General features: G+C 41.4%; 1 protein-coding gene across 1 annotated transcript in view; it reads left to right on the top strand.

The window, feature by feature from the left end:
* DOCK4 (dedicator of cytokinesis 4) overlaps nucleotides 1-24,661 on the top strand; it is a 1,616,764-nt gene that overhangs the window by 786,160 nt on the left and 805,943 nt on the right. The window contains exon 23 of the mRNA XM_086919301.1: nucleotides 19,030-19,222. Coding sequence (XP_086775427.1) covers nucleotides 19,030-19,222 — 193 coding nt within the window. The remainder of the gene's footprint in view (nucleotides 1-19,029; nucleotides 19,223-24,661) is intronic.

Raw genomic sequence — 24,661 nt, 5'->3', positions numbered from 1 at the left:
TGCGTTAAATCTCCCAGAAACCTCTCCCTCTCTTTCCTGCCATTTCTCTTAAATCAATGTCGTGAATCTGTTGCAGAAATTGTGTATTATCCGTCTTCTTATGTCCTGCTCTGAGAAGAACCACTAGTATTGCCTTTAAAACACTCTACAAAGTTCATGGATGTAAAATGATCAATGGTCCCATCCTTTTACTGCCGTTTCTCACCAGCTGTTGGGTGGCCATTTCTGAAAAGAGGACTCTTCTTGAAGGAATATACACAGTTCACAGCTCTGGCTCCGGTGCATACTTAGATATTAAACCAAACATTATTTTTGGGCTGCCAGTATACCCTATATTCAGGTCTTACTATCTTGTGTTCATTTTTCTGCTCTTAAAAGTAGACTTTTGAGAAGCTCTACTCTTTTCCTCTAGTCTTTGAGGGTAGTAACATTTAAAAAAATCACAACCTTTACACAAAAATACTTGCTCCCAAGTGCAGTGGTGGCACTCGCTGACTGATTATAAACATGATTGCCATCTTGGAATAGCGAATCAATAAATTATTTTGTAGATTACGCAACCAACATGGTAATTATTTTACTGTCCAGTTAATGGGCGTCCTGCAATGCAGGGGAATGAGTGCTGGCAGAAGCATCCTAAAAATGAATTCTACAAGAATTAAAGCAAACATTTTGGTAGAATTCAATATTCCAATGCATTTGGTAACATTTTCTCGCTCCCCTGTATTGCTCGGGACGTGCACACCTAAATTGTCAGGAATCAAATTTTATGGCAAGAGTTCAGTCCTTAAAAAATGAAACTGAGAAACTACCTTTGGGCCCAAGAAGGAGGAAACAAAATCTTGCCCTCGTTTCTCTTAGAGTGCTAGATAGTCAGACTGATTATCCAAGCCCTGAATTACAGCATTCCAGTGGGGCTCTAATGCATGCCAGTAGCAATGTTTCTTCCACTCCGAATGCTTCATCTTCTTTCATCAGGTTTTTTTGTGATGCCACCCTGTAATAAATTGGGTTATTAGCTCAGAGGGGTGAGAACCCTACTCACATAATTATCACAATCCTTGTCATGGTGAACAACTGAAGTCGCCAAATAAACCTGTGCTCAAACCTCTGGTAGCTATGGCACAGAACAGACAGGCTTAACTTAGAGGCAATGTGTAGGTCATTTATGCATTATTCAAACAGTAATAAAGTCAAAATACAACACAAGAAAAATCACAAACTAAATTAGAAACATAGAGAATGTTTAAAAAAATAAAATGACACCAAAACGACAAACATCAAAAATATATAAATGGGGATATGGATTATACATTTTGAGATAAATAGTGCCAAAAAGTGTCATGCACCAACCTCAGTTGTTTGGTTGTGCTTTACATGTACTAAGGTGAAAGTTAAGGTCCATGGCGATGGTTCAGAGGTCAGATACAGAGACCAGGTTCGTCCCAGTTGAAAGTTTTATCTTGAAGTCTAAAGTTATTGGCAGGTCCAGACAACAAACTGTAGTCAAATATGGCTTGGTGTTGACGGATTCTGGTGTTGAATTCTCTGCAAAGCCTTTGGTTTAGGCAGCAAGAGTTTTGAGTGGAACCATTTCAGATGTCGCGCACCAGGGGCCCTTGACGTCGATTGGATACCTTTGGCGACTTCACCTAGGGGAGCTTTTAATGATCTGATTATTTTGGAACTTGGTTTTTTCCAGCAAGGCAAGGCTAGAGGCTGGAGCCAAATCTGGTTCGTCGTCAGTGTTTTCCGGCATCAAAGTCTCAGCGCAAGGGGTTTCGTTTGGCAGAGAACAACGTTGTGGGAGCTATGGATATCTTAGACCCGGCAGTGATGCACCCTTATCGGACTGGCATAGCAAGTTGGTCCAGGTACCCCGGCGGTTCTCAGAGCAGAAAGCTGTCAAAACGTTTCTGAATCCCAGGTTTGCGGCAGGAAGAGTACACTTTAACACCAGCCAAGGGTCCAGTACCTTGAGGACAGCACTTAGCGGTCTAGGCTTACTTCAGTGAAGGACAGCAGCAGGGTCCAAGGCATGTCCAATTCGAACTGGTCAGCTGCATAAAAAAAGGCCTCTTGAATCTTGTGTCCTGTTGCTCAAACAGGAGGTCAGCCTTCTGGACCTTGGAGTCACTTTTTGCCAGAGATAAGGAGGACAGATTTAGTGAGGCTACATTTATGGACCAATTTATTCTTAGACCGGTGCGCAGCACGCTTAGGGCCACAATCACCGAGTTCCCCCTGGCACCGGCGGAATTCAGCCTGTTAACTACTGTAATTTCTTCCCCTGGAGGTGAGCGTCTAGTCTCTAAAATGTATATTTCATGCATGACACTAGTTCCCAGCGAAGACACCAAGGTTCAGGAGGCATGGGAAAGAGATTTGGGACATCCCATTTCAGACACACACTGGGAATTATTCTCTGCCCAAACTAAAAAAGTTTCCCTAAGTAGTTGGCACAGGTTATTGCATTTTAAATTTCTATGGAGAGTTTATATGTCCCCAGAAAAAATACACAACATTGATTCTAGTAGACCGCACTCCTGCTTTAAGTGTGGCGCTCCACACGCTGCCTTTGCACATTGAATCTGGAACTGGGCAAAGATTGGGACTTATTGGCGATCAATTTGCATCAAAATAGCTAAAATGATAGTTGTGGAGATTTCTCCTTCCCCAGAGTCTGCTTTATTGGGCTTTGTATTAGGGTTTCCTAAGAGTGTTGATAAATTTACGGCGATGGCTTTTCTACTTACCAAACGGGAGATAGACATCAAATGGGGCTGCAAGGCCTTACCCACGACTAAGGCCTGGCTCCAGAGTTTAGCCTTTTGCAACACGAACAGTGACTTGTACGCAAATACCTTACCTGCTGTCTCCTCCAAAGGATATATGGAGCCTCATTAAGGCCTATCTGTAGGAGAGTAGGATCTGCTTCTTATAGTTACCCCCACTTTTTGCTGATGTTTCACTGTTTTTGACTCAGACTGGCTAGGATCCTGCTATGCAGGACCCCGCCTAGCTGCTTTCTCCTCTAAGTTGATTGCATGTACTTTAGGTACACTCCAGAATGGATTCAGGGGTACCCTTCTAAGTCCCTAGTATATGGCATACTATGTACCTAGGGCATAGGTACCCCAGAGGCCTCCCAGGGGCTTCAGCATATATTGTGCCACCCCTGAGAGACCTCTCAAATTGACAGCACAGGTCTGAGACTGCAACCTGTGTAAGGTGGTGCATGCACCCCTTCCTCAAATATAGGTCACTATATCTACCTTATCACTGCACATATAAACCTATCAGTCAGCCCTATGGCAGGCCTTATCAATCCTGAAGGCAGGGTGCTGGGTTTTATGTGAGAGGGTGCCCATGCATGAGAAGAGACCCTCTGCAGCCTGTGGAATCTATTCTCCGGGGTTGTTCTGTGATGCAGCCAACCATATACTCTTAAGTGCATTATAACCTAGCAGCAAATGCCAACTTTAAAACGGCTGCACAGAAACAGGTTCTGTTTGGTGTCAAACACCTTGGAATCATACCCCCACACCAGTAAGTGATGTGGGAGGTAGGATTCCACCCTCCTAGAGGGAGAAATATGACTACACCGGTACACCCGGTACCAGCTTAACAGAACCTGGCATCACAAAATGGATGCTGCCAGCCACAGACACGAGTCAGCCCTCCTGCTGCTTAGTAAAGCTCAAGCAGGGGAAGGCATGACAATAGGCTTCCTGTCACAGGGAGGTGTAACCACCTCCCAGACAGGTTTTAGTGTATTGGGGCGGGGTGGGTGCACTCTGCTTTGATGTCTGCACTGGGTGCGTAGTCCAGCTCAAACCGGTTGCAAGAGCCATTTGCTCCTGTTCTGGCGCGAAACTGGGCAAAGGACATTGGCGTAACCACCCTTCTGTCCTGACCCGCCCATAGGTGGGTCCCCAGAGTTTGTTCCACCTTTCCTTGGTATAAAGTACGAACCCCCGACTACAGGAGTTTAGATTTACCTGGATGAAACTCTACAACAGAAACCAAGTAGTTTGACTATCTACACTTTGCTGGATGACTGAAGAAGCTCCCTTGGAGTAAAGGAGTTACTCCCCTGCTAAGCGGGTACCTTAAACGCATCTGACCGGTTTGCATCTCCGAAGCTCCTGAGGAATATGAAGATTTCTGCAACACAGGAGGTGGGGTTCCAAGTATTCCCGAGGTCGTCTAGTGCTCTCAGCAAACCTGAGAACCGCAGCCTTTGTGGGTACCGTGCAATCCATACCCCTGAACACCACGTCCATTTTCAGCAGCATATGCTTTTCGGCAATTCCTGAGGTAGTACTTTGGGCTACTTGTAGTCCAGACCTCGAGCAGTGTTTCCATAGAAGATTACCGGTTTACACTCCACGAGTGTTCCGTGGGCTGGTATTTTGTGATTCCTCTCGAGGTCCCTTCCCAATCCCTGGTCCGTTGGTTTGTGGGTCCCTGTGATGTAAACTTTAACTTTCAGTGGGCTTACCTGGTTGCTCCAGAAGTGTCCTGACTCTCCATAGCTTGGAGAGTCAACAGGACCTTGCTGGTCCTCGCAGAAGCATCTTTCCTCTGACCGTGTGTGGGTTGCAGTTGCCAAGGCTTGTTGGCGTTCAATCCGGACACTGACCCCCCAGCCCTCAACATCCTTCGTGGGACAGCTCGCATGTGAACTTTGGTCATCCTCGATGTCTCCTGGTCCCCGTGGCGGCAGAGTCAAGCCTCACCTCTTCTCAGCTGAAGCACCCGACATCGGTGGGCATTCGTCTACCGAGCCCCTGGTCACCGTGAAGTGACCCAGACTGTGTCCCCTCTGCTTTAAGGTTCTTCTCAGCTCCAATCCAGGCTTGGATTACACCGGACACTTTTCCTCTTCATGGCAGCAGCACTTTTCAGCATCAGGCCATTGAAAACGACTGATTCCCGAAACCATTTGACACTTATTCACCCGGCTTCCTTGGGTTAGGTAACACGAGTACTCCGGTGCTCACATGGGTGATGGCCTTAGAAACCTCTAAGTTGAAAGGGTTTTCTCAAAGTCCTCTCCTAAGTGCCCTTAATCTTTAAAATTCCAACCGCGACTTTCCCATAGAGTTGTACGGAGCTCGCGGCTGTGTTCTCACACTGCACACGTCCCCCTTGGGTCCCCTGTGTCACTACCTTGGGTGGTAACTTGCGGTCCCAGCGATTCTACGTGTGCTAGGCACTGTGTCTAGTCAAGTCATGGTTGTTATACCACTTTCTTAGTATATGGTTTGGTCTACCCCTGGAGCCCATTGTGTATTGTGCTATTTACGGTCGTTCTAGTGATTTAATATTGTGTGCTTTGTTCTCTAATCTCATAAAGAGGTTAGTAGAGAGTGTTTAGTAATAAATATTTATATTTTATATATATTCCTTGTGTGGTTCTCCTTTCATTTGGTCATTCAGGAGGTTATAGACTGGTAAAACAAGCTACTTTACATTCCTTCGAGACTTAGCCTGAAGGCTGCTCTCCACAGCTACCACTAGGATAGCTTTCTTTAAAGGTTGTCTTTGACCTAATAATCAATAAGGGTCGTTTGGACTGGTGCAAGGTGCCCACTTTAATTAGTGGACAGCATATACCAGGCCAACTTCTCACACTATCTGAATGACATGAACACTATCCCCACTTCACAACCCCCGGATGGTTTGGTCCCCACGGGAGTGGGGTGACGCACAGTAGTGCGGTCAAACAACTTTCTGATGTATTTACTGTTACTAACTTTCCTTAGAATGGAGGGCAAACGATACGCTCATGTTAGAGATGATTATTGGGAGGGGGAAACTTTGCTTGTGACTTCTCATTATAATGATCTGCAGATGTTGGTGAAGAGCTGGTTGGAGAGTGGTGTTGACCAGGTGGTAATTGTAATTTATTGTTCTTCATATGACTTAACCTGGAATTATATACTGCGGTGCGGCAGTGAACTACAACTGTGTACTAAGCTTTATTTGTATTATAGAAATTGAAAATATAGCAAAATAAAAAAAACTTGATGTTACTTCTGGGGTCCTGAAAAAAAAAGTCTTCTCAGGTCTTCGGGCAGCAGGGCAGTTCTCTTCTGATTCGTCCTAAGGTACAGGAGTGTTCTGAGGAGGGTACTGGGGTTGCCACATTTATGCCCAGTCGCGTGTATTTAACAAGGACCCCCTGAAGATTCGGATACAATAGTTCCTAGGCCAGGGAAATAAACTGTATGACAAAAAACAACCTAGGCAACTCACATCTAGACATTGTATTGTATTAATGGACAAATGGCTACAGTTACTTAGGAAAATATATGTCTTTTTATTTTAAATCATGTAAAAACACAACATACGAATAGTTTAAAACAAGGAGAACATTAAACATCAGTAAAATCTTGTCTTATCTATTGGATTTAAGACAAACATACATTTGTGACAATCAATGACAACATATATGAAATCCATTAAAAAACTGGAAGTGGCAATTAGTGTCTCTACGCGCGTTTCGGCGAACCAGCGCCTTCTTCTGGAGTAGCCACACAAGCTCTAAAAAGAGATACAATTAAAAAGGTATATTAGTTAAACATCCTTAAGAAATCTGTAAACAAAGACATATATCATTCTATTTCCTAAGGTGGTAGCCATTATATCTGAACTCTGATTCATGTTATATATATATCTTTTCATTTCCTTGTTTCATTCAAACCCTCACATCGCTACTTGAAATTTTTCAAAAATTGGTTGTGGCTCAATTAAGAAGAATTAAAAAGTTCATATATATTCCTACTTTGCGAAGTTATTTCTTCAGACAGTCTCACTATATATTGTTAGTGTACAACTTTGTCATTTTCAGTTGTATATATCATCTTCTATTTTTCATATATGTTGTTTCCACAATTTGGTTGAGTATATCATAAATGGATAATACTCACAAATAATGTTCAAGATTATGACATCAGTGGTTGATAGGATGCTCAGTTGATGTCCAGATCTGTTCTGGTTAGGTGATGTATCCTAATTTTTCGCAAGATGAAAGAGGAGAAAATTCCTTTCAGTTCTTATATCTAGATTTAGTAGGCTAGATAGATTGAATATAATTAAATTATTTGAGAAGCTACCTTATATTTTATAAAATGGGTTGATAAATCCCGCCTGCCGGATAGTTCATGTAGATAAGTACTGTATAGATCTTCAACTTTCGTCGTTATTCATAAATTTATCGATGTATTTAAAAGATCTCTCTGCCTATTTGGTGTGGCAGTGGGAAAAAAACGGAAAAAATTGAAAAGAGATGGTATTGGATTCACGTGGTTACATTTAATTCACTACTCATTGGCGTGATTTAAGTAATGTTAGTACTTCTTACCACAGGGACGCTTACTCCATTATCTACAACGAGCCTTGCCGAACTCTTCGGGTAAGACATCCTGCTTTAAGAATACAAAACTGTTCCTAAAGATTAGAAAATCATGCACAAAACCGTGATAACTCACTCTGGAATATATATTTTTTTCATTGAATTAGGCAGGGAGATCTTTTAACCATACTACCAATCATCTTTGGAGTACTCAAAAAACAACTATCTTTTTCTGAACATCTCCCCTTAAATTTAAGGTAAGCTCAAAACCTGGTACAAGTGAAAATTAAGTAAAACACGACTCGAAAAACAGTGAAAATATTTTAATGTAACAAAAATGCTTATATGAGTAATTTTTTCGACAGGGAGTTTTTCTCTTTTTTAATATTTCACCGTTAAGAGCTCTGCTAAACAATTTTGGGTAAGAAGTACTAACATTACTTAAATCACGCCAATGAGTAGTGAATTAAATGTAACCACGTGAATCCAATACCATCTCTTTTCAATTTTTTCCGTTTTTTTCCCACTGCCACACCAAATAGGCAGAGAGATCTTTTAAATACATCGATAAATTTATGAATAACGACGAAAGTTGAAGATCTATACAGTACTTATCTACATGAACTATCCGGCAGGCGGGATTTATCAACCCATTTTATAAAATATAAGGTAGCTTCTCAAATAATTTAATTATATTCAATCTATCTAGCCTACTAAATCTAGATATACGAACTGAAAGGAATTTTCTCCTCTTTCATCTTGCGAAAAATTAGGATACATCACCTAACCAGAACAGATCTGGACATCAACTGAGCATCCTATCAACCACTGATGTCATAATCTTGAACATTATTTGTGAGTATTATCCATTTATGATATACTCAACCAAATTGTGGAAACAACATATATGAAAAATAGAAGATAAGATATATACAACTGAAAATGACAAAGTTGTACACTAACAATATATAGTGAGACTGTCTGAAGAAATAACTTCGCAAAGTAGGAATATATATGAACTTTTTAATTCTTCTTAATTGAGCCACAACCAATTTTTGAAAAATTTCAAGTAGCGATGTGAGGGTTTGAATGAAACAAGGAAATGAAAAGATATATATATAACATGAATCAGAGTTCAGATATAATGGCTACCACCTTAGGAAATAGAATGATATATGTCTTTGTTTACAGATTTCTTAAGGATGTTTAACTAATATACCTTTTTAAATATATCTCTTTTTAGAGCTTGTGTGGCTACTCCAGAAGAAGGCGCTGGTTCGCCGAAACGCGCGTAGAGACACTAATTGCCACTTCCAGTTTTTTAATTGATTTCATATATGTTGTCATTGATTGTCACAAATGTATGTTTGTCTTAAATCCAATAGATAAGACAAGATTTTACTGATGTTTAATGTTCTCCTTGTTTTAAACTATTCGTATGTTGTGTTTTTACATGATTTAAAATAAAAAGACATATATTTTCCTAAGTAACTGTAGCCATTTGTCCATTAATACAATACAATGTCTAGATGTGAGTTGCCTAGGTTGTTTTTTGTCATACACATTTATGCCCAGTGCCAGCCTGTGGGTGTAGGAAACCCCTGGCTACTCCCTAACCAATGGGGTAAGAGTATTCAGGAGTGACCCTACCTGCTTTTCAAATACTTCCTGTGTGTTTTACTGTTAACAATCCCACAGTGTCTACCTTAGGGGTGACCTATTCATATTTAAATTTAAGGTTTAGGCTTATCAAAAGGTTTTATTTTCAGCAAGTATGCAAATATGTTAGTTATGAATGGCAATGGCACAAGTGCTATTCATGCCAAGTTAAACACATTTTTAGGGCTTGCTGCGAAAAGCGCGCAAAAGCGCGCTCTTGCTGAGAGCACTATAGCCGTCGGCTCAGCCGACAACAAGGGGAGACAAGAGCTGGCCACGCGCGCAGCATTGTCTATGGCAGAGTCCGATTCCGACGCACGCCTTGGGATTGGGTAGCGCGCGTCGGAATCCGACTCTGCCATGCGCCTTGGGATTGGCTCTCGCGCGTGAGCTTCTCTCTGCCATGATGGTGCCCTGTCCGCTCTTCCCCGCCTCGTATGTTTCAGTTTCGTTTTGCGTGTGGCCGGTGGAGAGGAGCCGAGCGTCGGCGCCCGCGGAGGCATTGCTAAGCGCAGGGGGGAGACAGCGTCCCGGATACCAGGACGTCGGAGCCCAGGTAAAGGCCGTGCTATATAAAAATGCATAAATAAAAATCCTCCACGGCGGGGCTGCATTCTTGCACGTGCTGTGACATCTTTTTCTCATTCTTCTCGTCAGTTTTCTTTTGCATTGGTTTCGATGCATGTCTTTTCGAGCTGTCTCCCTGTGGTAAGAGTGTTAAGAATGGTAAGCGGGAATGTGGAATATAGAGTGTCAAGAAGTAATGTAGAATAGGAATGGACGGGATCCTCAGGGTATGGCAGTGACTGGTATGCCGGTTACTGGGAGTGGAAGACGTGCCTTGCTGTTTAGTGTTGTGGATATCGAAACAACTTTGCCACTCTACTACTGTTCCAGGCTGGGAGCACGTCACACCTTTGTGGTGTTCTTTCCTGGTGCTGGGCTTTCCTGTATGCTTCTCTCCATTGAAACCCCTCTTGCGCTCCCCTATCTCTAATATTCTTGGGCTTGCCACCCATGTTGCTTTCACGTCCGTTCCCTGCCCCCACCGACCCCCACCTCGTGATGCTTCTGCATTCCTGTGTTACTTCATCCCCCGTTACTTCCATTGCCCCCTCACTTAAAAAACAAAACGGTTTTGCAAGTTTTATTTTCTTTTAACTAGAAAGAAAACAAACATCTACGCATGTGTGGCGTGTGCGCCTACAAAATGAGGTGAGCGGCTACTTCAAAGATTTTTTTTTTCCCAAAATGATTTTAGCTTCAATTCACAACATGGCTAAACACCATTGGGAAAGCGAATAAGTTATAATGGAGATACCGATTGGCTTTGACCAGGCTTGTGCCACTTATTGAACGCTTAACTTTGTTAGAAAGCATATTAATGCTCAAAATATAATAGATCATATTGCTACTAAAACAAATTTCATGTATCAAATGTACTGAACCTCATTATACAGTGCAGCCTCGGTGCTCCTGAAGGTGTGCAGTTATCTGTTCTTATCAGCTTTTATTTTTTTATTTTTGTAACTTTACCCTGCCCAGACAACTGTCTAATCAAGTCAAGTGGGGACCAAAAACCTTTTTCAAACCTTCTGGCAACAAAAGATATTCAACACCGATTAGATTTGTCGATAAACCTTAGCCATAGCTAAGAAGAGGATTGTATCTTGGGAGAAATACCCGAAATGGCAACCATCAGAGTGTGTTGTCATATTAGTGTTTTGACCATTAATCTGTTTTCAAATTAGGTAAACAATAAGGGAACAATACAGGGAGACAATCTGTATCACCCTTTCAATGATCACAGATTACTTATTGGTATGTTGCAATGTGGCACTTGATGGCGAATAGATGGTGGCTGTGCAAGCAAGACTAGCACTATATTACTGCCAACTTTGCAGTAGCTGTCGCTTATGCTAAGTTCCCAAACAATGTTTATATACCAATTGCAGATTAAATAAAAAAAAATAATGCAAAACATTGTCATTTACAATGCCAGTAACTCAAACTTTAATGCTGCGAGACCTATGCTTGTTTAAAGGTTTACTGAATCACATTAAAAAGGCCTGTGGCGTTTTTTGTGTGTGGTGGGGCTCAGTGAGCCTTATGGAATAACTGATGAATTCACCAGTTTTTTGTCCCACACTTTTTACACCCTTACCCCATCGCTCTGTGACAATAATTTCTTAGCGCTTTACGAAAGCTCTAATTAAAATAAATATTATACTTATCGGAAGTGCAGCTATAACACAGGTGCAAGCTTTAACTCTAAAATAGTTTAGGAGCTGTAGTAAATGAGAACCGACTGACTCTTATATTCTTGCTTTCCATCCAGCTGTTGAAATGTTTTGATATTTTTTTCAAATTATTTAAAAAACTGGCACGGGGTATTCTCCACTGAAAATGATTTGGCTCACTTATTTCTTGTGAGTGACAGAGCTAAATTGTAAAAAAAAAAATACGTTTACCATTCTCTTCTTCTGTGTTTTATTGATCATTTCTGTATGAGCATAAATATGCATATCTCTAAGACATCATATAATATTAGTATCGGTCACTTCAGCAGTAAATCTTCCAATGTATTTTTCTAGCAAATTTCCAAATCCAAGACTTGTCTAGAAAATGCATTGCAAGTGGAAGAAAAATGACTTTTGTTCGTGGTAAGTGCGCCCTACAAAACCCCGATGCTCATATTTGCTTTAATGAGCATAAAATGCAGAGTTGTTTAGTGAAGCAACAAATGTGGAAAGTGATATCTTACATTGTCCTGGCAGAAGAAGGGTAATTACTGCATGCCAGGCTTTCATTTCAAAATCTAATTTGGTATCTGGAAACTTCACAGTTGCAGTGTGCATTCATGGCAGAGCTAATTAAAATGTTCTTTAACAGCACCGGTGGAACTGTTTCTGAGTCGATGACCAGTCACACTGTAGTTTCTTAAAATATGTCCTGCATTAGAAGCATGCTAGGGTAAAAGGCCTAGTGCATTGTGCTTCTTGCATGCTGTTTAGCAATTCTGGCATTTTTCACCACCCTAACATTTATTTCATCATAAACTGCCTGCTCTAGCTTTCAGCACAGATTTCGTCTGCCTGGTTACCTGACACACATTTATTTTGAATCTGTAATAAATAATATTCATACTGAACATCCTTCCTATCAAGAACCGGCACGGTATTGCCACCCTCTACCCATGTGGTTCCTCTCGGATAGATCACTTTTCATCCACAAGGAGCTCTGAGGTATCTGTACCATGTCTCCTTTGTGAGCACGCTTTTTTTTCTGTGGTTTTTTCTCGTGTCAGGTGTTTTCGCCTGCCACTTTGATTCCTTATTTAGTAATCTTCCTAAGCTACCACTTATGCCATACTTTACATCGTTTAAAGAAGGTGACATTCACTGGTTAGTTTTCGATGTCTGTAGCATAGCACTGCATACAGAAATGTGGCCTTTGTAATTTTCTATTGGAAGATCCTTAGATGAATAATTAAAACACGTAGTAAAATGTCTTCATTGCTCTTGCTCCAGAATGGAGCTTCTCTCTTTTGTTTCCAGGAAGTAGAAACTAGGCAAATGGTCTTGTAGTCCTATGTGTGGTTCTTCTCAGGAAGACCGTGCCAGTCAGGTAAGGACTTTCACAGCCAGAAGGTGTACTATGTAAACACCTCGTCGCTGAAAGTGCCTGAGTCACTTGTAACACTAACAGAGGGAAGCTCTCTTGAGCTATCCTTCCTGCCTAAAAGCAATGTGCTTCTCAAGTTCGCATAAATGATGTCCTGGTATCTTCGTGAGGTGTTCCTGGAGCTTGTACATGCTCCTTGACATAATCCAAGTCACTTGGGTTCCTCCTGGCAGTAGCGATGAGGTATTATCTGATTTATTTCTGTGCAGCTACAGCATGTACCAGCACCTAAACCTTAAGGATTGAGTCATTGTGCTAGATCAGGCCCGTCGGCAAATAAAATATGGACATCCAACAACAAGTTCAATTATTGTTTGTGGCCATGCGGCAACCCCACATAAATCATTGGAGAGATCATTGGAAAGTACCCTAGATAATTTATATCTTCCTTCCAGATATTTTTATTTAGTCTAGTCTCTGGATGAATTGACCTCTAAAAATGAAATTTTATGTTTTCCCCATCTCAAGCAAAACTATTTAAGGTTTGTAGTAAGCCAAAATGAGTAGCATGAGTGTCTCCCTAAAGCCAGTTTTCCCAACCTGCATTTGCCTGCACTTACTTTGTGGCCCTGCCTGGTCTGGGACTCCGTCCCCCAGCCTCACCTGCACACAGAAGGGGCCGGACATTGGTGATCGCACTTTTAAAGCGCTGGTGGCTTCTCGCAGCGTGGGTTGCTTCCCGGCAAAGCCAAGTGCCAAGGGCCACCTCCTAAAATCTGCTTGTTGGTGTGAGTAATACTTTCCATGCTTAGCCTACCTGCGGTCTATTTGCAATGTGTTTTACACTGAGAATGTAATAGTGTATAGAGGAGTAGCGTAGTAGTTTAGACTGGACTGGAGTGGCGTGGGGTGGGGTGCAGTGTAATAATTTACAGTGGAGTGGCATAATTTGGAGTGGGGTCAAATAAAAAAGCATAGAATGAAGTGACATAGAGTGGAGTGCTGTACTCTGACGTAGCCAAGAGTGGAGTGGCATACAGTTGAGTGGCATGCAGTTGAGTTGTGTAGAGTGAAGTGTTGTAAAGTGGAGTGGCATACAGTGGAATAGAGTAGAGTGGAGTGGTGTACAGAGTAGAGTCCAGTGGAGTGGTGAATATTGGAGTGAGGTAGACTGGAGTGCCTTATAGTGGCGTTGCTTACAGTTTGAAAGTGTAGAGTGGAGTGGGGTAGAGTGGAATAGCATATAGTGGAGTGGCTACAGTGAGATGGCATACAGATGTATCTGAAATGTAGGAGCAATGTAGATTATGGTGTGCAGAGTAACGAAAAACTGCAAATTGTGCTGGCTTGTGTTTCTCCAGATTTTCCAATCAAAGCAGATATTTAATTAACAGACATTTTAAAGACAATATATATATTATAAATAACACCCCACCATATTACCCTACAAACACCGCATCCCACCACCTAAATATAAATTTGTAGGTAAACTATGCAAAAACATACACATAATCACCAAATAAATATTTAGTTACCTTAAAAATTGAATTTAAAATGTAAAAATAAATTGAAATGTATGTAGCTTCGTACTCTATTCCCATGCAAACCTAATAACCTGCAACTCAATTATAAATTATTAATTAAATGTAAAAATGGGTTCATATTAAAAAGTATAAACATATTAAAAAATTTAAGACTATTCTATTGATAATACTAACTCCTAAAATTAATATAATAATGAATATAGATTGAATTGTGTAAACATAAATATTAAATACGCCTGTATTAAAATAAGCAATAGTATCTACTATATTTTTAAAAATGATATTATATGCATAAACAATTATATTCTTATCTTAAATATTCTGTTCCTTCATATTTTTGGAATGCCAATATTTTGCCATAAATAAGTAACACAATATTCTAAATCAATAGTTGTGTCATTTACTGTTTTTTTCTAAAGGAACTGGAACCTATTACCAGTGTTTATTAGTCTTGCCAATTGCAAACTTAGGACCTTCATGCAGTCCCTGTTCTTGTTGACTTTTTTTAAAAATTGACTGCGAAACCAAATAAATCTGTGGGTGTAATTTTAATAGCTTATATATTGCAAATATAACTTTTGTTGTTAATCTTTCTGAGCTCCTTTGTTTTGATCTTCTCCAGTTATGACAAGAGACTGTCATCATGGAAGATGGCATGGTTGAGGTTCACGGGATGAACTCATTTCCTCAGCAGCCTCTTCCGTTGTCTCTTTAATGGTTGTTCTGTGCCTCAACCGTGAGTAAGAAGTATTGTCCTCAAATCCCTAGAGTAGGTCTTAAAACAAATCACCCATGCAGTATGAAACTTACTAGTTATATCGTGTCATACAGTCTACATGTATGTATTGCAATTTTTTTTGGAATGTCCCGAGCGAGTCACTCACCCAGGCTCCTTTTTATTGCTGATTAAATCAGTATTTGGACCAGGGTGACTGCCAGGCTCCCTAGCAAATGTATCACCCTTATCTTTGTTTGCAGTTTCATTTGTACCTCCCCAATACCATTTCACCATTTAAGTTTTAGGCTTGCAGCACACATGATTTGCCCTCTGACAATATTCTCCATATGTTTATGTTTACTTAGGGATTCATTACATAATGTGCAATTTATACTACCTACATTAGTAGTGTGTTACTTCACAGGTAAAAACGAATAACATGTATGTAATCCAGTATATTGTAGCATATGTATGTGTTTAGTTTATAATATAATGTTAAGAAATCCTAATTATTGTAATATATTTTTAGTTAAAATTAAAGTTTCTGTGATTTGATTTAATGCTCTACTGGGACTCCAATTGCCAACCGTAATATATGCAATACTCATTAACTCTATTAACGAATGTTATCAATCCCTATATATGAGCATATTCTGCTGTACTGTTGTTTTTTTCTTAGATGTAGAACCCCAATAAAAAGATTATTAAAAAAAAGTTGTATGCATGTGTTGGGCATATGTGTGCCTGGAAAAGGTATAATACATGGACAACTCTGGGTCCATTTTAGGAGACACTGGGCTGTCTGGAGGAGCATGAGGAGATAGAGAAATACCCCCAGAAAGTTTTGTGAATTGCTGCATTCCTGTGAGCTGGGTGGGACATACTCTGGAGGAAGGAGAGCCAGACTCTTCAGTACACTTCAAAGGGTGCTCTTAGATTCAGGGAGAGGTCACTGGAAAGAAGCCTGGGTACATCCCAGGAAGGAGATGGGGCTGATCAGAAGTTAACAAAGAGTAGGGCACATCACAGTGGCTGACATCCAGATGTGAATGTCTAGTCACTACAAAAACACAAAATAGCTTTGGGTCAAAACACATGGGAAATGAATGCTGACTAAGTACCTGACTAACAACTCGAGTGAAAAAATCATACACGGATATGTGAAGAGGATATGTGGAATACAGTCTAACTACTGTACGAGGAGGTATCTTCAGATGGTGAAAAAATACCCATCAGTTGTCGACCGATACCGCCCTTGTCATCATTTGGGATCCTTCACACCGGAAAGAAGATGTTACACCCGTAACTGAAGTGATTTTACTACAGCACAGTCCACATCCTTCTAGGATACACCGGAATACAAACATTGTACAACCGGTAGTAAAATCACTTCAGTTACGGGTGTAACATCTTCTTTCCGGTGTGAAGGATCCCAAATGATGACAAGGGCGGTATCGGTCGACAAAGCCAGCGTGTCCTGTGAGGATAAACAGAGCACTTTGCAGGAGTGAGATCAATTGGGGGATCCTTGCATGTCGATCCCCATAGCGAGGTGTGAGGAAACCACTGCTGCATCGATCAGACCGTCGCCGTGTGCAGATTTCAGTCACGACCCAGTATGCCAGAGGGGAGCGCCGTGAAGTTATCCATGGTTGCACCGGTCCGGCCACTAGCCTGAGTGCAAAGGTAAGCCAGTGCCCTCCTACTCCAGAGGGGCTAAGTAAAGATCCTGCCATGTCGATCAGGTCATAGCCCGTGTGCAGAGTGAAGCGGGCCACCTTGTTCCCAGTGGTGCCATTGTGACAATACTGCTGTGCCTATCGGGCTGTGTCCAGTGTGTGGAGGGAGACCGGTAAACCAATATGCCAGAGGGAGCTGCAGTGAAGAGGAAATTACTGCTGTCCCGATTGGGCTCTCCAATGTGCGTAATAAGGTTGTGACCCTTTATGCTAAAGGAGACTGCTGTGAAGAACAAGGGACGTTGCCTGGTTCATCTGTCATGGAGAGGAGAGGGTGCCTTGGTCACCTATGTGCATGCCAGAGGCCCAACTGAGGGTTGGAACCAGAGCTGTGATTCCCATACCTGTGAGAAGGATCAGATGAACTTCCAGTCTAGCCAGAGGGGATGTTTTGGATGACCATCTTCTACCCCCTGAAGAGCTGTGAGTGCTACTCACCATCAGCATCCACTTCAGCCCCCGCCACATACGAGAGTGAAACGCTCCTGGAGACTCCGGTAAAGCAGCTATTGCAGGAGCGGGTAAGACTGATCACAGGGCCAGAAGGCTTCATGGGAACTGTTCTGCATAGTGCTTTGGATGCTGGAACACTTTTAACGTTTGGAAGAGACAGAGTGGGACTCCTGAGCCTCAAACTACTTATGGGCTTAACGTTAATGTTGCATATAGTAAATACAGACTAACCACTACCATTAGAGAGAGGGAAGTGGGACTCAGGGACCTCCCTATCGAACTCTAGAGACCCGACCTCAGGGGACTGTGATTGTTGTTTGTGTTTGCCGTATTTTATTTTGTGTTTTTATATAAATACTCTTTATTTTTTAATTTAGAGAAAAAGTATTTGACTGGACTTAAATTGCTGTTACTGAATGTATTTTGAGCCTGAGTTCACCACCCTGCATCTATTTCTCACCGCCCCCAAATCCCTGAAAATCCTTGGACTGCTCGACTCATGTGGCGAATCAAGTGTTAGGGGGTACTAGGCCCAGTGGCTCAGAACCCATAGTAAGTCAGGGACGTCAGGAGTAAAAGGTCTCAAGCCCCATGGTTGGGCCCTGTAGCTCCTACTTGCCCTATGGCCTCTCAAATAGGTTCTGACAGGCTTTGGTCTTCCCTTTCTCATTCACAAAACATTGTTTATCGTAGCTGTCAAATTAAGAATGTATGTACCAGGATAATGCCTTCCACTGTGGTTGATACATGTAATATCAGGTATGAATGAGACAGAGCCGTCCATCTCAAGTACGTACATCTACACTAAATGATATTATGACATTTATGGCATATGTCCAGAACTGCAGTGTAATTATAGTTTATGAAGCTTCATTTACGTGCTCTCAAACTTTGATTAAAACTTATAAATCTTATGTTGCTGATAAAGATTCTGCAAAAAGAGCCTGTGATTCCGGAAAGGATATTTTCTGAGGCGTTTTAACAGCTGTTCCTCCAAGAAACCATGATTATGGATGGCAGTCGTTCAAATGCCTTCTTGATAGTAGCTCTTAATCTCAAGAATAAAACATAGAATCCTTGAATCTTTTTTATTTTGCATGTGTTGCTTAATTAGGGGGTTAGGGCTAACAACTACATTGACAATAAATAACACATCTAGTTTCTTTGGACAAGGAATGTGGGATTTAGGCTGTTCCAAAGTGCAATGTGTGTCTATTGTCAGTAGGGTCTGAGAGAGGATATTCATTAGGAAACGTAGATTAGTCATGTCCGTCTGGAAAGGATTTTTAAATGTTTAGATCTTTTTGTTCCGTATTTTAAACAAAGCTAAGCTAATTAAAGTTTTTGCAAAGCTTTTGCTTCTAAACATATCTTACAATTTGTGATTCTCTGCAGCCCAGAGACATTTCTATAATTAATGATTGTTTTTGTGTAATACTCCCACATTGCAATAAATCAGCAAAATGCATTGTTTGATCTCGAGTGTTCACTCTTTTACATGCAAATGGGAGCCAGCTTTATTTCAGGTGTCATTTCAATTCCTATCTTGGAATATTTGCAGCAAGACTACATTTTCTTAGTTTATTTGTTTTAGTGTTTTTGTTTGTAATCAGATCTTTCATTAATGCTGCCTCCTTCTAGTCAATGTATTTCTGTCCATCATTAAGTTGGCAGCTCTTCTTCATGACAAAGTGGTTATTCCAAATGTTCATTTGATATGGAAGTGCTTCAACAGGATAGTTACATGTTCTGTAGGAAAACAGGACTTAAGACATAACTGTACATTGGTAACTTAAATGTCAAAGTTAATTTATATTTGCCTCAGTACTTACAATTGTTGATTACAATTTCTATTAGTTCAGTGGCGTTCTATTGTACAGTAAAGCTGAAACCATTCTCTGTGATCTTTGTTTTCTTATATTTCTTTAGGCAGTCTTCCTGAGCTCCTTCCCAGCTTTATATTCAGAACTGCTCAAGCTCTTTGAAGTACGGGAAGTGGCAAACCTGGTACATGACACTCTAGGAAGCCTGCCCATGATCATGCATGTCGACGACTCTCTTCAAGCTGTAAAGCTTCAGTGCATTCTACAAACAGTGGAGAGTGAGCTCTACACTAACCCTGGTAGGCATAAACATGTGTGAAATCTGGAGGATGTGTTATTCACAGTCAATGGGCAAAGATCTCTGAAGTGTACACCACGATGTTTCAGTTTAGTACAACAAAAGTAAAAGTCCACTAAATACCATTTAATTGTAGGTAACAGTTGTGTTGAGCAACACAAATAAATATGCGGTGATGTACTCTGAAAAGCTTCCACTGATAGTTGTTAAGAAATATAGCAGATTTGAACACTGCCATTCTGCTAATAGCCGAAAGAAGCAAGTGGGTTTAAAAGGCCACTTAGGTTGGATTAAACCAAGCCAGATGCATTGTTGTGTTAGTCAGAAACACGGCAGATGGAATTGTACCCTCAAGTGGCCCATAGAGTTGTCGTCTTCCACCCACCTGGAAACATTGACTCCTGCTCAAGAATCCAGATGAAATGACAGAATGCCGACATCACTCATAACTATTGTTAACCTCAGCCTCAATGCTAGCCACCACCAACTTAAGATCCTTTTTATCCAATTTGTCATCAACCACTCACCGAAAAGCACTAGTTCCTTCCCAACTCAATGACTTGGCAAATCACAGGATCTGATTTTGTATTCCAAAAAACTGCCTTAGCCCTCTGCCCCATCAGCCAATACCTCAGTGACAATGCCATAATACATGTCTGCTGCCTTCACTCCACTCCAGTCCTTCTAAGTAGGACACTTGCCACACAAATTGCAATGTTAATGCTGTCCAAAGATCCTATTAGGATTATTAAATAACCTCACATTTATATTGAGTTCTTCATCCTCTAAGCAACAGAACGATTCATTGGTAGCAATATTTAATATACACGGTCCCCTTTGTAGATTCGCCCCATGACTCTCGTCCATAGACTTGTAGTACTTCAGCTGTCTGAGCATTAAATCTGCAATGCATGCACCCCTTTGAAAATGGAGGACGATCCCTAACATGAAATACCTCAAATCTTATGATCAAGCTCAGATCATTTTTCGTCTACCCTCAGGATTGCAAAATCCACCTCATTTCAAGATCCAACTCCTCGTTACTCTTAGACCCTCAACGCCTTGTTTACATCATTCTTCCCTCCTCACCTAGCCCGCCTCCTATTCACTGCATACTCTGAGCTGTACAATTTGATTCTTACTTTCTATCTAAAGTATTTGACATTCGAACTAACTTAAATAGACTTATCTTAACCCTGCCACTTTCCTCATTTATCTTTCGTTGCATCCCCAATGTCTCTACGAGGCTCCTTCCTTTCTCACCCATGTCTCATGAAGAACTAATACTGCCACTGACAACCAATTTTACAAGATCCTCTTTCCTCTCATGTCCAGTCTTGACATTCTCTCTAACCACCCTCTCAATACAGATAACTGATCCTCTCACCTTCCTTTTACAATAGTAATAGTGCTACTAAAAAACACCCTTTTCTGTCCTTCCTTTGGCTTCCCTTATCATTCCTACACTGATGACAAGCACATTTTTCTCTATTTTTCCAACAGTCTTCCTGCCTCCTTAAACACCGATCTTGGACTTGTGATGGGTTCAGGGTAACCTTTGGTGGCTTTCTGCCGGTTCTTGTGTTTCTGTAGCCCGGTACACTACCTTGCTTTAATTCTGGGCTAATGACTACTTTCTCTTCAAAACCATGGTCAGCATTTAAAATATATGTTAGGAAAAGTTATTCTCCTTTCTGATTCGGTTCGTACTTTAAATAAACCATGTCCATTCTTTTCAATATCCTGGACCACTGAGACATACTGGCCTGCTTTTTTCAGAACAAAATTGAGGAAATTCAAAAGAGTGTTAAAGAAAATAGGATACTCAGACATTGGTTCGCTGCTCCCCAGATACTATATCCTGCTTCCTTTCCTCCTTTGATCCAGTCTCAATGGATGATTCTAGAGCGGCCATTTGATATCTTAGGTCAAGCTACCCTTCTGATCACTAACCCGCTTTTCTCTTAGCTCAGGGAGTGGATTTCATCAATCCAATCTTGAACTGGAGTGTCATGGCTCACTGGTTAGAGGGGACAGACCGGGAAGCAGAGGTCGGCCCAGGACCAGGGTTCAATTCCCGTTGCGGCAGGGTCTTGGGCCATGGTCAGCGGACTTGATAATTCTCGCCTCGGTGCCTACTCCAACCATGGGTCCCACTCAGCAACTCTGGGCAATAGCTTGCTTAATCTCTACTAATGGCCCCATCAGCACCAGGGATGCTTGTCTTCACCTTGAAGATGCCCAGGAGGGACCATCTCACAGGGAAAGCCAGGATAGGTTCCCCAGCGGTATACAGCGCCGGGACGCCCCTTTGCTGGGGCAGCTGTGCGCTTTACAAGTATACAACATTTAACATTTAACTTCATACTGAACAGGTCACTGTCATCATGGAGTCCCTTCTAATTGGAAACAGGCCAAAATGCTGTCCTTTCTGAAAAAAACGAATGCACCTCAATATCCCAAGCAATTACAGGCCTCTTTCCTTGCTGCCAGCCCCATGAAAACGTATGGAAAAGTTTGTTAGCCAGCTGCTATCCAATTACATTGAATCTAAAATACTTCTCCATGTTAGCCAGTCTGTGTTTAGGCCAAAATTCAGCACAGAAACCACACTTCTGGAAGCCTCCTAACTGATAAAAAGCACCTTAGATGCCAGGGCGAGGCAGTCCTGGGACTTTTAAACCTGTCGGCAGCATTTGACATGGTCCCTCACTCCAGGCTGCTTGCAACTCTTCACGATATTGGCATCATGGTCACAGCATTGAAGTTGCTGAAATCCTTCCTCGAAGACTGATGCCAAGAAGTTTGTTTGTTACCTTTCTCGTTCTGTAAAAGTGGTGTCTCTGTAGGAGCACTCCAGGGCTCATTCCTTAGCTCTACTATGTTCAACATCTATATGACCCCATTAGCGGCATTGGTTGAGTCTTTTGGGGGCAAGAGAATCTCATATGCCGATAACACTCAGCTTGTGTTCTCCTTTAAGAAGGGCGAACCAATTGCCCACGATGCTATTAAACCCTGTCTATCAACAGTTTTCCAAGGGATGAGTATCAACCAACTTAAATGCAGTACAGATAAGACAGAGGTTCTCAGCTTGCGCTATGCTTTCAAACTCAACCTGCAAGTACATTGGCCATTTGGGCCTTCCCACCCAACCTACAAGCTGACACTGTAAAAAACTTGAGAGTCAAGTTTGATAAACAGCTGACACTACACAACCAAATTAACACGATAGTCGGCCCATGTTTTGGTCTTATGTGCACGCCTAAATATTTTTGCATTTCCTCTCATTCCCCATGAGGTTAACAGTGATCCTGGCCTTAATCATGGCTGGATTATTCCAATGAAAGTAGGGTGCCGAACGAAATAAGTCAGAGATTCATGAAGAAGACCAAGGCCTAGATTTTAGTAGAGGTCAGTCCGCTACTGCTACACTAAGCATGGGTCAATTAAAATGGGAAGGCCATCCTTAATCGATGATAATGTCTCACATACATAATAGTGTCATGCTTCATCATCGGTATCCTCTCCCCACCCTGGTAAGATAGTACTATCAGGGCAGACTCATCTCCCCAAAGACTTGGTGGTGGGTAGGAGTTCTTTAATAAAACCTCTGGACAAGACAGGATCCAGTTAATCTAAGAATACCTTAGGGTTCCTCGGTTATCACCTTTGTTAGTGAGGACTCTGGGTATATCTAAAGACACTTATCTAGGCAGGTAAAAAGAGCACAATGGTTCAAGGCTGTCTACTACTCACCAACATGATGCTGCCCTCAGTAATTAGCCTATATGGTCTGAAGCATTCGTCAGGGCTAAAGGATCCCTACAAATAGACAATAAGCTTGGTCTAACCTACCTGGTACTGCTGGTGCATCACCAAAAACCACAATCACCCAGATGAGACCTACCTAGGTTTTCTTAGAATTAGGTTTCACACAAAACCATAGGTTTTAGGGGATACTGGTAGGCTGGTCAGGGAGGGGGTGGTGTCCTTTGTAGTCACACTTTCATGAAAAGGTTCACTACTCTAATGAACCTTATCGTCCCGCTTCATGCCGCTGGTATGGGATATACCAGTTGTTTGTAAGAGGGATGTATGGGTGTATTGTCCTCTACCTCTCTTTTTCGTAATAATGGATTATTCCAATGCCCTTTATGCCGGTCTTCCACTATATTTAATAAAATAACTGCAAACGGTCCAAAACAAGGCAGCATTTCTGGTCCTTTGTCTACCTTGACAATATTCAGTCTCACTGCACCTGAGGAACCTACACTGGCTTCCTGTTAGTAACAGGATATTGCTCAAGACTCTTGCTCTTATGCACAGAGCAATGAACCACTTTGGTCTGGATTACTTGTCTTCTAGGATACATCACTGTACTCCTTCAAGAATTCTATGTTCTTCCTTGGACCATCTGGCCAATTTGCTAGGGTTCGGCTTGCAAAAGCAGGAGGCAAATCCTTCTTTATTCTGGGCCCACAGGCCTGAAAAAGGCGTCCTGCTGAACTACGTCTAATTGAAAGTGAGAAACCTATTAGAAAGAATCTCACACTCTAGTCATTTGACGTATTCTGCTCTCTTATATTCCGCACAGCGCCGGGCCAATTCCGAATAGCCTCACGATTTAGAAATCAGGTGAGTCATTCATTCATTCATTCATTTTTGCACATAGGATTATTGAGTGATCCATTTACCCTGGTATGTTTACATACTTGACATATATATTTTCATGAATGCATATGCCAAATAACATACACACCTGTTAACAATAAATCACATTTATTCAAGGAAATATCAGTTTTCAGAAAGAAGTAGATCCTGAGAGCAAAATTACCAGATCAACCTGATCTTTTGAATAATCCATTAGCTTATTTGCAAACAAAGAAAAGCCCAATGTATTTAATTTAAATACAACATCACTATGGTACCTGGATATATGTCAAAGAGCTTATAAAAAAAAACACTTATAATTGACTTCAGTATTTCACAAACAGGATAAACTACCAAACTTTCTTCTCATAATCCCAAATCAGCCCCAAACATATTTCTCTTTTGACAGAAACCACACAATAAAATCATAATGCATCTAATTGAAAATGGATCTGCAAACCTGCAATGCCAAACCTTTATTTATAAGGCTCGTAAATGAAAGTACAGCTCTGTATATCTTGTCAAAGAAATATTAAAAATGAATTAACTCATTTTATTTTTGTGCTCCTACACGTTATTCTTTGGACACCAAGAAATCCAAATAATATCTTTGATATCTTTGGAAGATGCAGTCAATCTGATAGAGACATCTAGCCGCTGATTCCTGAACTTAGAATATTCCCAGGCATCAGACTGGATCCGGAAAACTTTCTGCAGCAGCACCTCTGCATGCCGGAGGCGGTGCGGCACGGCTCCGCCCTGATGTCCATGTCCACGGACATGCCGT

The sequence above is a fragment of the Lissotriton vulgaris genome, chromosome 1_1 (genome assembly GCF_964263255.1).
Source record: "Lissotriton vulgaris chromosome 1_1, aLisVul1.2, whole genome shotgun sequence".
Lineage (NCBI taxonomy): Eukaryota > Metazoa > Chordata > Amphibia > Caudata > Salamandridae > Lissotriton > Lissotriton vulgaris.
The sequence above is the reverse complement of the archived record's forward strand: the minus strand, read 5'-3'. Positions and strand labels throughout refer to the sequence as shown.